The sequence below is a fragment of the Pistacia vera genome, unplaced genomic scaffold (genome assembly GCF_008641045.1).
Source record: "Pistacia vera cultivar Batoury unplaced genomic scaffold, PisVer_v2 Contig1180, whole genome shotgun sequence".
Lineage (NCBI taxonomy): Eukaryota > Viridiplantae > Streptophyta > Magnoliopsida > Sapindales > Anacardiaceae > Pistacia > Pistacia vera.
In genome coordinates, this window is record NW_022195227.1 from 190,825 (window position 1) to 204,041 (window position 13,217).

At 36.6% G+C, this 13,217-nt stretch overlaps 1 protein-coding gene across 1 annotated transcript; it reads right to left on the reverse strand.

Moving 5' to 3' along the window:
• Positions 1–4,566: 4,566 nt before the first annotated feature.
• LOC116110483 (sulfite oxidase) lies at positions 4,567–10,518 on the reverse strand. Its single transcript, XM_031396699.1, has 12 exons — positions 10,330–10,518; positions 10,094–10,209; positions 9,963–10,025; positions 9,799–9,835; positions 9,606–9,687; positions 8,924–9,042; positions 8,742–8,837; positions 7,557–7,667; positions 7,373–7,474; positions 6,789–6,836; positions 6,071–6,286; positions 4,567–4,817 (listed from the first exon to the last, which is right to left on the reverse strand). Exons 1-12 carry the CDS (start codon positions 10,402–10,404, stop codon positions 4,701–4,703), a joined length of 1,182 nt encoding a protein of 393 aa, XP_031252559.1. The 5' UTR covers positions 10,405–10,518; the 3' UTR covers positions 4,567–4,700.
• Positions 10,519–13,217: the final 2,699 nt, after the last annotated feature.

The window sequence follows — 13,217 nt, forward strand, 5'->3', positions numbered from 1 at the left end:
CAGAGTAGAGTAGAGCGGCTAGTTTTGTCTCTTGGCTTTCTTTCAATTAATTATTTGAATAGAGTCTTCCTTGTAGTTTCTGTAGCCGACATCAGATGGCACCTCATCTTTGCAAACGTGACTAAATTCACTTGGCCTCCATAATTTCTGATATATAATATTAAAATAATAGTAAGATTTTGTTGTCTTCCTGTGAAATAAATAATTGAAATACGGTGGGTATAGATATTTATAGGTTGGAAGGTATTATTACTCTCTTCTTTTATCTTATTTTTCAAACTCAAAAACTTTTTTCCACCCAAATAATGGTTTAATGACACTTTTCATTTACAGATTTCTAAAATATAATTTTATTATCTAAATTTATATTCCGTTTTCGATTCTCGAATTATTGCAACTTTATATCACCACCATTCTCTTTCCCTATCATTACTCACCAAAATTCCTTAAACTCTAATCCCGTTGACCCGACAATCATACGAATAAAGTTTGCACAGCCGCCGCTTTAATGTCAAATTTCGATCAATCTCAATCTTCAAAATCCAACCTTTCACCACTAAAAGATTCATCAGTCTTCTCTCTTCAAAATCCCTAATCCCTAACAGCTTGGACCAAATTTGCTCTTTGTTTATTGTCAAAATATAAATTTGGGTGATAAAGTGATATTTTAAAAGTTTATGGGTGAAAAAGTGTCATTAAACTATTATTTGGGTGGGAAAAAGTTGTTAACTCTATTTTTTATCAATCTTTAAATCATTCATAATTTAAATGAAGGTAATACCATAGATATCCTATCCAATAGTTGTTATAAGTCAACGTAAGTTATCACATTCATATAATTTTTCTTTTTTTTTAAATCTACCAATCTATCTACTATAATAAATAAAAAAAAAGAATTACATCAAAGAAGAAGAAATAACCAATGGTACTAAGCAAAAGAAACCTAAACAAAGGGGGATTTGTATAAGTACTTATCCCTTTTACTTTTAGTTGAAAAGGGTAAGAAGAAGAAAGACTCTTGCTATTTGTCCATGAATAATCCTAGGCCAACACCCCCCTCTCACAATGCCGACGTGGCACCTGACCTGGCATTATCACTGCAGCTCCACCACACCCAAGATGGAAAATGATTTTGACTAGACTAAAGAAACGACTATTCTTTTCATAGGAAACGGTAGTTTCTTATAAAGGTATGTCCGTTAGAAACGGAAGGAATGACCGTTTCTCAAGAGGAGGAGAAGAAGAAGAAGAAGAGAAGAAGAAGAGGAAGAAGAAAAGAGAAGGAAACGGTTGTTCCTTGAAGGAACGATCGTTCCTTCTCCAAGAACGATCGTTTGTTTCCTGTAATGCTTGTATGCCTTAAGTGTGGTAAGAGTTGACGTGAAAGTGCTAATATGTTGACACGTTAGGATTGTAAGAGAGGTTTGTAGGAATAAGTTGTTGGTGTAGCATTAGTCTTTGTCCATTCTCTCTTTAGTGGGAATCATATTGTGTTGTTAATTGTTATTTTGTATTGTATTGTGTCCTTTCATATAGAGTAAATTATGTAAAGGTAGTTGGCAGATTCCAACAAACACAGTCAGATTCAGAAGGTGACAAAGATTTGTTTCATGTTTACTAGTGGTGGTGGAAATTCACATGAGAAAAAAGGGTCATTAGAGAATTATTTAATTATGAGGGTGAGTTTCATAATCTGTTCTGTTCACACCAGTTCACACACTAAACTAAAGATCCTTAAAATTAATAAGTTTGTTTAGGTGGAAAGCAGTTTGTTATTTTGTTGCCACTACTACCGATCCAGTTTTTGTTTTTCTCTGCACATTGTAAGCAGAAACAACCAATTCCCCATGGAGCCTTTTAATTTTTATTTTATAAAAAGCAAAACAAAAGGACCAATTGGGAAAATTTTAATTGAGTAAACTTATTTTTAGATTCCGTTCAAGTACTTTGTGTGTTACATAACTTAACTTTAATGTTTTTAAAAGTACTAGCTAGATGTCCATGTGAACAAATATCTCTTTGTCCACTTGCGTCTGTAAGCTCATAATTTCCCAATCTATACGTATTATTTTAAATGAGTATATGAATTTTTCCCACCCAAATAATAGTAAATGACAATTTTTCATTTATGAACCTTTAAAATATCATTTTGCTATCATTCTGAAAAAGAGTAAGATATCAAAAGTTCATTATAGGTAAATGTAGGATGGTTAATTAAAAAATGACACCTGATTCTGGCGGTATCGTTGACAGAGTAAAATTGGTTTTCCACCGACTATAGGAAAAACGACCAGAAATTATTCAATCAACGCAAAACAAAACTTTGATTTGCATGGTGGTTAGTTGAATGGTGGTGATGAAGTCGATTTCCAGTGCCAAAATCGACATGAACTTGGGCTACGAAACTCCGATTTATAGTGACCAAAGATTGAGAGTTTACTTTTGATGAGGGTATTTTTGTCTTTATAATTCGTTTGGGTAATTTGAATAACAAAATAATATTTTAAAAGTTTTGTGGATAAAAATTTATCAATGTGCCATTTGTTAGTTGGGAACATGTCGTTAACTCTATTTTAAATAGGACATTAAATCAATGGAGATTATATTACCATATCGATATCTACGTCATAATAACAAAGTACAAACCATAATAAACTTAAATCTGCAAGACATAAATAATACAGAACTATGACAAATAAAGCAAAAATTAATTTAGAAAGGTTCTATTTATACCAACTAAAGGTTCCATTTATACCAACTTTATATACTCAAAATTGTGGTCAAACAATGAATTAGGAAACTAAGGGGATTTATTACTTTCTATATAATATAGACTGAACTGAAGTCACTGAAACCAAGACCAGAAATTTTTATTATTATTCAGAGCCAAAAATGCACTTACCACTTGGAGTTTGAGGCAAATCTCTTGTACTCTCAACAATGAGAGACTCCTTTAACATGTGCTTCAAGTCTTATTTTACCAACAAAACAGGAATGCATCAACTCCAACACAATAATATAGCACACTGATGAATGTTGGAGATCTTATATCGACTAGCTACGCTCAAGTCAATGAGTTTATAAGAGTGGATAATCCTCCCACTCAATAAGTCATTTTGGGTGAGGAGTTAGACCCAACTCAAATTCTAACATGGTATCAGAGCCAGCCCCATTTGAGTTGAGTGATTGGCCAGTGGTCGGCTGCCAAACTACCTCCATTCATAGGTAAGTGGACTATATGGGCTTGACCGTGAGGGAGAGTGTTGGAGATCTCATATCGACTAGGCACGCTCAAGCCAACGAGTTTATAGGAGTGGACAATCCTCCCACTCAATAAGACTTTTTGAGTGAGAAGTTAGACCCAACTCAAATTCTAATTGAAAATGCAAAAGATAGCACACTTTAATAAAATTAAAAATGATAAATTAGCAATCACCATATATCATATTGTTATGCTTAAAAGGTTAGGATTGATGTGAAACCTCGTCAGCAAGAGCCAATCAGGATTCATGAAGGTTTTGTATCATCCAGACGTTGCCACGTCGCGCAGTAACGGAAGAGGTACAGTTCTTGTCAGTGCAATAGGTGAACGTCAGACTTGCGAGTGGTCAGGGATCATCCACCTGCCTAAACCCTATGCAATTTGAGGATATTTCTCGTGCAGATAATCAATGAGATGCAAGGAAGGATTTGCACGACACCTACCCACTTGCAGACTTGTAATCATTATCTTGAATCCTTCCACTATAAATAGAGGACTCCCTTCTCATTTACGGGATTGACTTATCTTAGTCTAAAAATAGCATACTCTCTCTCTCTCTCTCTCTCTCTCTCTCTCTATTTTCCTACTAGATTGTAACTCAATTCGTCACACGCGACCTGATTGTACCCATCTATTAATACAATAATAGTAGACGTAAGATTTGCTTTTGAGCATCTGAACCACTTTAAAAATCGCTTCTCATTTATTCTCTCATCTCGTGTTTTCATATCACATATAATTTTTAAGTTTACTTAGCACTTTGTAAGCGTGAGTTAGTGTCAAAATCAAACATTAACACCGATGAACAATAAAAGCAACAGAAAGAATCTGCTTAGCTATTATTTGGTCATCTTTACTGCTCCCTACATCCTGGTTTAAACAGTGAAATATTAATTCCAATTAAGTAAAGCCTATCAGTTCTCACCAAAAGTAGACCCACGAGTAGCATCTCAACTTTAAGTATGCAATGACATGATTGACGCCATTCCTCCACCACATAACAGAATGATCGTGCAACTACTACACAACTTTGCACCCAGCTTTCCTGCTTGATTCAATAATAAAGTTCCATGATTTAGCCATTAAACAGTTCTGAAAGGAAACCATTTAGCATGTGTCCAAAACAAATGTCACTCAATTGTTTTCCTTTATCAGCACCACTATTGGCCAAGAAATCACATCCTGCAATAATACGTACTATGGGTCCACTTACTGTAACTGTCATGTCCAACGCTGGAAAAAAAATTATCAACCGTGCAACAATGGGAGATTGATTAATGCAATAGAGGGGCCACAACGAAAAGGATTCAAACAACACATTAAATATCATCATCAACCTGAAACACATCACATTTGTACATAGCACATCAAAACAGTTTGGCCACTTATTACCAGAATTCAACGAAACCATTCAATTACTTGTTCGACAATGTCAGATTTACATATTTGAATGTCCAACTCGAACATGTACCCGATGCCATGAAGTATTCAGCACGCCCCTCAAGTTCCAGATGGTTTCAACATTTTCAGGTTGGACGTTCGCCGCTGAATCCACCTGGCCATTGGTGAAAAGAAGTAATACTGTTAAAATACAATTATTGAACCAGGAAATGCAATTTAGTTACACAGCCCTTCCGCCAATTTGCCGAGAGCAGTAAAATCCATCCACCGACTGGCACCAGCAGTTCTCAAAATTTAATCAAATAGACTTTTCTGTCAATTTTAATTTCTGGAGTTTGTTTACTACTTTCATTTTGCTAATCCACCAGAAAATGAAAAACGTTTCTATTAGAAGGTGCAGATCTAAGGACTGTACGGGACATGTAACCAATAACTAAGGGTGTGTTTGTTTTAGTATTTTGAGTAGTATTTTTGAAATATTATTGGTAGGTAGAGTTGAAAGATTATTATAAGGTAGAATTTAAAAATTAACAAAAAAAACCTCTTAGGTTTACAAATTTAACTAAACATCCAAATATATAAAATTTTTATAAAATAACAAAAACACCCCCACTCACCCATAGTTGCTAGATTCCAACCACACCGCCAGAATCTAACGTTACGGCACACAACCTGCCGGATCTGGCCGTCGATGGTGGTTGCCAGAATCTAACAACTATGGTTGGATAGGAGTGTTTTTGTCAATTTATAAATTTTTTTATCGGGGGTGTTTTTGTCAATTAACAAACCTTGGGAGTTTAAAATAATATTTTAATTTAGGATATGATTTTAAAAATAGGTAAAGAGATGTGTATTTGTATTTGGAATAAGGACAAGATAGTGGTGAAATAATGAAACAAACGCAACCTAAGATCTTAATTTTATTCATTTTCTCAGTCTGATTAAACTAGCATCTCATAAAACCATGATAAATGCAAAGGAGTTAGAAAACTAAAATATAGTATGATACAAGCATTTCTGAGTCTTGGTTCCTCCACTTTCTTTATTCAGCTCAAATAGGAAGTGTTATCAATTAAATTCTGTTTGCAATTTGCTAGTACAAATTGCTTCCATCTATATTGTTTTGAGAATCACAGATTCATCACATTTAGCAGTACAACTTCCATCTTCTTAAAAGTTGCTTTGTATTGGCTATTGTAGAGTGGTCCACTGTTAGAATTCTTTTTCATCATTAATGCGTCTCCTACTGTTTTCTATCAAAACAAATCTAGTTTGAAGATGATAACATTTTAATTCAATTTTTTTTTTTCTATAAGAATCATGAAACTGAGTTTTATATGTTGAGCTTCCTTATATATTAACACTATAATGGTGTGTAATTTTGCTGTGAACAGAAAGAAGACATACCGCTTTAGCAACAATTTGAGTGTTCAGTAGCACATCAACTATGACTTCAAAAAGCACCCATGCCCACTTGTCACTGTTCATGCCATCTGCAATGTATTGCATACCAGTTTGTTGATATTTGGAGGCTTCGAGCCAATTTTTGCCTCCATCAACAGATACATCTACTCTCTCAATTCCACGCCCACCTCCTGATACTGCATATCCACTAATTTTAACCTGCAAGTTGTAAAATAGCACAAGATTTGCCAATTAATGATACACTCTGTAGAGAATCTCAGTCCAACTTTTCGTTCAAATAGAAAGCATACTTGTTCTCTTGCTAAGAAATTGAATTGGAGTTTGATACAATATTAAAAAAAATAAAAAAAAAAAAACTATGTATAGAATACATATTATATGCTTTAAGAGTTTTTTTTTTTTTATTTATTTTTTTTAAGGCATTATCAAAAGATATTGCTTAAATTTCAGAATATCAAACTCAGTTATGAATATCTAAAATGTATTTGCCAAACAACTGATACCTTATACTATCGCAAGAAAATTATGGGCAAAATTTTAAATTATGCATGGCACGTCAAAAGTGAATTCAGAAGGCAGATACCCCATTATCAAACAAAATTCAGGTGCATGTCACACTGGATGGTTGATGGGTGCAAAGTATATACATCTATAAGCTAAAAGGAACTAAAATTAGTCTCCAAAGTAAAAAAGAACTAACCTTTCCAGGCTTTATCATATCCACATCCTCCAGAGAACAAATTGCACACTGTCAACCAATAAATTGCCTGTATTTGTCAGGTAATACTAGCACAGTATTTATATTGATGTTTCTCATTAAAAAAAATACCTAATGCACAAACTAGTCAACCAACCATTCTTTCCATTCTTTTCGGCAATAAGTTGTATATCATAGTAAATTGAAATACAAACTTGATTCATAATCTAACTTGATGATTCAAGGATGAATTTTCTCTTTGGCATTAGCTTTAGTAGATATAAGATGGAATAGATCTGGGTTAGAACATGACAAATTCTTGTCAAAGAAAAATAGCAAAAGGCTGTTACAGCTATAGATAAATGTCACACATATATAAGAGCAACGAATACTAGTTCAAAGTTCAAACAGAGCAAGTGAATACCTGACCTTGGCATTAACTTTAGTAGATATAAGATGGAATAGGTCTGGGATAGAACATGACAAATTCTTATTGAAGAAAAATAGCAAAAGGCTGTTACAGCTATAGATAAATGTCACACATATATAAGAGCAACAAATACTAGTTCAAACAGAGCAAGTGATACCTGAACAGGGAAATCCATTAGTGGCCTCCTGCTATCCCAATTGATGTTGTCCCAATTCACAGATGGAGGAAACATTTTGTAGTCCTTTTGCATGAAGAAGCCCTGTAAAATAGCGATGTAAACTCATAATTTAATAAGGTGAACACAGATGCATATATTTGATGCACAGTCAGACAATACCAACCTGGCACTCTTCTGCAATGATGTTAATGGCATCCAACCATTTGACAGAACGAGCACCTATAACACCTGGCACAACTACTCTCAGAGGATAACCATGATCCCTATTAAGAGGCTTTGTCATAATAACAAGATGGTTAACTTGATATTAGTACCATATTAGAGATATTATACTCCCAAAGTTGATCTACCATTAAAAAGAATTAAAAAAAAAAAAAAAAGTTAAAAGAGGAATGATAATATGACAAAAAATGCAGATACAGTAACAAAAAATTGATCTGAGCTAACTGTGTCAGATAGCACAACATTCACATGCAACACAGCTTTTAAGAGCCTCCTTTTTAATCAATTTGGCAATGCCAAGTCATTAAGCACAAAGCCACAGAATGGCATTATAATTGTTAGGGAAAGCATTGGCTTCATTATTCTGTAAGCATGCGTTAGGATCCCACATTGTAAAGGAAAAGGGTGGGCATGTGGGTTATAAAGGGCTTGGGCACCCTCCCTTGGCAAGCTGGTTTTCCAAGAAGAGTTCTACCCAAGCCCATGAAAGACCCATAACCCAGCCAAATTGTTTGAGTTGTTGGAGTGGGTTCGTATCAATTGGTATCAAAGCATGATCCTACACCCACGTGGACGTCGCCTATGTGGCAGGCTGACCCGTGGGGCAGGCTAACCTTGGGCCCAAGCTACTACCGCAAGAAAGGGAAGGGAGGCCTAAGGGAAAAGGGATCCTGGTAGTCAACCAAGGGGTAAAGAGGCCGACATGGACGTTGGTTGCGGAAGCATGGTGGTGTGATAGGATCCCACATTGTAAAGGAAAAGGGTGGGCATGTGGGTTATAAAGGGCTTGGGCACCCGCCCTTGGCAAGCCGGTTTTCCAAGGAGAATTCTACCCAAGCCCATGAAAAATCCATGACCTAGCCCAATTGTTTGTGTTGTTGGGATGGGTTCATATCAGCATGCAACAATAAAAATCCACAAACAGGTTTTATCTCTAGAGATTCCACGAAGCAGTGTTTCGAAAAGACAAGGAAACAGCAATAAATTGGGTGCGTGCAAGGCCCTGATAGCAAAATAACTTGATTTTCCCCAAAATAAGAAAATGAGGAAGCCTAACTCAATAAATGTCTTCTTCTAATGTTTACCTAAACAAGCACAAAATTTAGAAAAAGGCAAGTTTACTCACCTCTCCATTCATCTCATATGCAAGCAAAACATCAGCGTCAGGATTTGTGGCTTGGCTAAGTGGAATTGATGCCTTATATGGGCCTCCCTTCTCCTCCTACAAGTTGTAAACCTTACCAAGTAAATTTCCTTTGCTACCAAATGACAAATTTTCATTGTAATCTTCAAAGGTCAAGGGTGTACCTTACACTTGTCAATGCTTACAAATTCAACATGTTTTCCACCTGACTTGGTGACACTAGTATACTTTGGTATCCCAACCAGTTCAAGAACATCAGCTAATTTGACTCCACCCCAGATGGCTGAAAGGAACTCAGAAAAAAGAGGAATTGGTTTTGCAGAGGAGAGCTAGTACACATGTAGATATTTATATAATTTCAGGATTATTCAAGTACAACAAGACATGCAAATTTTTTTTTTTTATAATTAATTCTAACAGAACTAAAGTTCCAACTTTCCAAAATGTAACTGCCTTTCTATTTCTTTTATTATTTATTGCTCAAAAGCACTAATTTAGGCAGAGCATATATGTCAGGAATAGATATTGTGTCCCCTCCTGTCAAGAAAATGTCAAACCTCGTCAGCCTTTGAACTAGTTATGCGAGAACAGAAGATCCTAGATACGGATATATCAAGGTTATTTTCTCATAAATCTTTTTCCCCAATAGTAGTTACTCCCTTATTTCATTTGATCTATCTTTGATGATTTGGAAGCCCAAATTACCTTATACGGTCATGTGTTTAGCTTGGATGGTCCCTCAACATAATCAACACTAATAAAGCACTTGTTATCTTTTTATTCATTGCTTTTTATTTGTGAAAAGAGAATATAAGTTAAGTGTGACGCACGATATAAGGAACAAACCATTTCCTAAGGCAGAGATATCCCAGCCTACTCCCCTCACTGTTCTGCTTTTGCTCATTGCTGTCCTTCTGTTGCCAGCACACTGTATATGTAAACCCACACAAGCCAAAAAAACAACAATTAAATTCAACATTTTTACACGAGTTATGCATAACCCTCTCTGTAACACATAAATCCATACAATAAACCACACCTGCAAAGTGGCAGTGACATTGTATTTCGGAAGCATCCTGTTATTTAACAACAATGTCAAATTCCTCTAATAGAAACAACTTCATAAAAATTTCCAATTTTTCACTTACTACCAAAAGAAGATGAAACCAATAACAATTCCAATACAAACAGCTTTTAACTCACCTAACATCTTTCATAAACAGGTCTTTAGGATTTTCAATCAAACCACGTATTGAAACATAATATCTACAACACAAAACCGATAACAGAATCAGCATTAAAAAAAAAAAAGAAGCAGCCAAGCATTTCAATACCTGTCGATGTCATCAACCAATGGAATAGGACCGTGATTTCTCTTATAAAAGAAATCAACAGGCGTCACATAAGATGAGATCAAGGCCGACCGCGGCGGCTCAGCATTGAACGGTTCCTGCGCCACCAAAACCAACCGAATCATTAACGAGCATCGATAAAATCAATAAAGAAAAACAGATTATAACGAACGTAAAAACAATCGAGAAAAAAAAAAAAAAAAAAAGAAAAGCTTTGCCTTAGAATTAATTATAAGACTAGGATGGCGAGGCGGCTCTCGAGAGTAATCGGAAGGAGCTGTGAGTCCTGGCATTCTCGAACCTTCTTTCTTCCCTAGCAATCGAGTGAAAGAGATTTTGTGTTCAGTGCGAGTGACCGATTATTGTATTAAAGAGACGAGAGAGTAAAGACAACAAAGTGGTGATGATGACAAGGAGGATATTTACCTCCCCACCCTCCGAAGTTTGCACTTAAAAAAATGACTTTCAAAATATTTTTCAATATTTTTTAATTTAGAAAAACTCACGTGACATACTTAGGATTTATTAAACATATAAAACAGGTTAAAGTGAAACAATTTAAACATATATAAATAATATTATAATTAATAGAAGTTTGTTTAAATTTTAAAAATAAAAAACGACCCCCACCTTTCAAAATCGCTTAATCGAGCCAAATACCCAAAAAATAACCGACGAACATCTTTGATTTTTCTGCCATTTCTGGTGACGAAAGTGCCCTATTCCGGCAAATATTCGATTCTAAAGCTTTCTTACATAAAATCATGACTGATATTCAGAAAGAGGAGGAAAATTCAACCTCACTTCAAATCCTAGACTCTGGTGGCGACGGCAGTTCAAAGGATGTTGAAGAAGATGCTCCGGTGGATCATCCGATGAGTGAAGGTGGTCCAGAGGTAGAGGAGACAACAGTAACACAAGAACAAGAGAAGAATCAGAAAACGGTTCTGAAGAGAAAGACGCCAGCGAGAATTTAGGCGAGGAGGAGGACGTCGATGAAGAAAATGTATGTTTTTTACTTTTTTTTTTTTTTTTTTAATTGGATAAGAAATTTGATTGATTTTTGCGAATTTGGGGGAGATGTAGTTGGTTTTATTGTTATGGTGGTTGTGGCGTTTTGTCGAGCAGTTGGCGGGCATTGGGGGAGTGGCTTTGTTTGGGTTCCAGAGGATGGGGGAAGGCAAGGGAGGCTATAGGGAGGTTGTTTGTGAGAGGTTGGTGGGCTGGGGATGGCAGGAGGTGGTGGAATAGGGGGGCTGGAGGACTACCCTACAGCTGTGCGTGGCCAGCCCTACAATATGCAGGGCAGTCCTCCAGCCCCCCTATTCCACCACATCCTACCATCCTCAACTCTCTAACCTCATTGAACCTACCACAACAGCCTCTGTAGGGCTTGCATTTGCTTCCCCAGTCCTCTCGAGGCCAAAAACACCCACTCCCCGATGCCCTCAAAGCCCATATCCCCCAAATTGGTAGCCTATTGGTTGTTTTGGTTTCTTTTTTATTGCTAATATTTAGTTTATATCGATTGTGTAGATTTTCTGAAGCGTAAATTATAAAGACTATGGGTTGGAGGTTGTAAGCGATAAGATACCGTACTTCCCGGTAAGGATGACAGTTAGGTCGAGTTAGCAAGTTTTTACAAGAATAATGGAGATTTTATGGGAACAGGAGAAAGGTATAGACCGATTCAAAGAGAGTTGTTTCCGTTATTTTGTGAACATCGGAGAAAATTAGAAAAAGGTGTTCTTGGGGCAGGGAGTGCATTATATGTTGTTGCACTTAGCTAAACGCCAAAAAAAAAAAAAAATGTGGTTCATAGTGGATGGAAAGCCACTACGTTTTGGGATGATGGAATATGCCCTGATGACGAGCTTTAGATGTGGGGTATTTCCAGATGCGACAGAGCAAGAGAGAATAAAGAAGAGTAGGGCAGCTGATAACTTGGCTAAAAAAGTTTTGGGGGGGAAGGCGTCTATTATAGGACGCGATTTAGAGGAGAGGTTAGATGAAGGTGGGTATACCTCTTCAGAGAGGTTCAAGATGTGCCTTGGTACGGTTCATGCATTCGATCCTAATGGCTTTTGACTCAACAAAAGTCGTTAATATGGATTAGGTGAAGTTTGCAAGCAACATAGACTTCTTTAATGCTTATCGTGGGGAGGGGTATCATTTTAGCTAACCGTGGACTCCCTGCAAGGAAAAGATATGGCGTTAAAGTAGCACCAATCTGTCAAGAAGAATAGACCGAGCACGTACAATTTATTTGGCTTCCCATGGGCAATGCAAGTAAATATTAATAGCTTTTTGTTATATTTTTTGTATTATATTTGTTTTAATTATGATATAGACTGTTTTTTTTACAATGTATGCTTAGATGTATGAGGTCGTCCCTGTCCTAGCTAAGGCAAGGGCGGGGGGGGGGGGGGGGGGGAAGGATGAAGACTTCGGATTACCGACCGCAATTTTCTAAGATGTTGCGGTGGCACATCGAGAAGTGTATCCATTGGGATTACGACAAAATAGAAATCGAAATTCAAGCGACTCGGGTAAGATTAAAGTATTAATCTTTTGAATATGCATTTGCTTTTAAATGTGGCTTAAATTTGATTGATTTTTTTTCTTATTGTAGGGAGTCGTCTGTCCCTTCCTCATTGCTACTAGGGGTGAAGCGGGAGAGAAGTATGTTACATCGTTCAAAGCATTGGATGATGAAGCAGATGAAGAGATATACCACCTAATGTGAGACCTAGAAGGGGTCACGTATGTGAGTGCAATTGCAGGGCCACTGATTGAGAATGTTGTTGACACCGAGGATGATGAAGCTCCAATCGGTGGGAGGGAGGAGGAGGAGGATGAAGAGGTTCATACGCCTCCACCCAATTGGCAAACCGGTACAACAAGTACCGCTTTGCCGAGGTATTGGGGTCGAGAGAATGAGGTGGTTGACGTCATAAACTGTCTATTGTAGAGTCTTATAACAACCGTTTATGAGAGGTTTGAGAACATGGAAGAGCGGATGAAAAGGGTGAAGGAGAAAGTTGATAGGGTGGAGGAGAAAGTTGGTGGGGTATTGAAAGTGGTTGAAGTGCAACCTGAGTATAAA

Bases quoted from the DNA above. Each gene is read 5' to 3' on its own strand.
- LOC116110483 (XM_031396699.1), bottom strand. From the start codon at position 10,404: ATGCCAGGACTCACAGCTCCTTCCGATTACTCTCGAGAGCCGCCTCGC. The intron at 9,043-9,605 runs GTTTGTTCCTTA...AGTTCCTTTCAG, and splicing joins TATCTCTGCCTTAGGAAATG to CCATCTGGGGTGGAGTCAAA. The intron at 6,287-6,788 runs GTTAGTTCTTTT...TACAACTTGCAG, and splicing joins ATATGATAAAGCCTGGAAAG to GTTAAAATTAGTGGATATGC.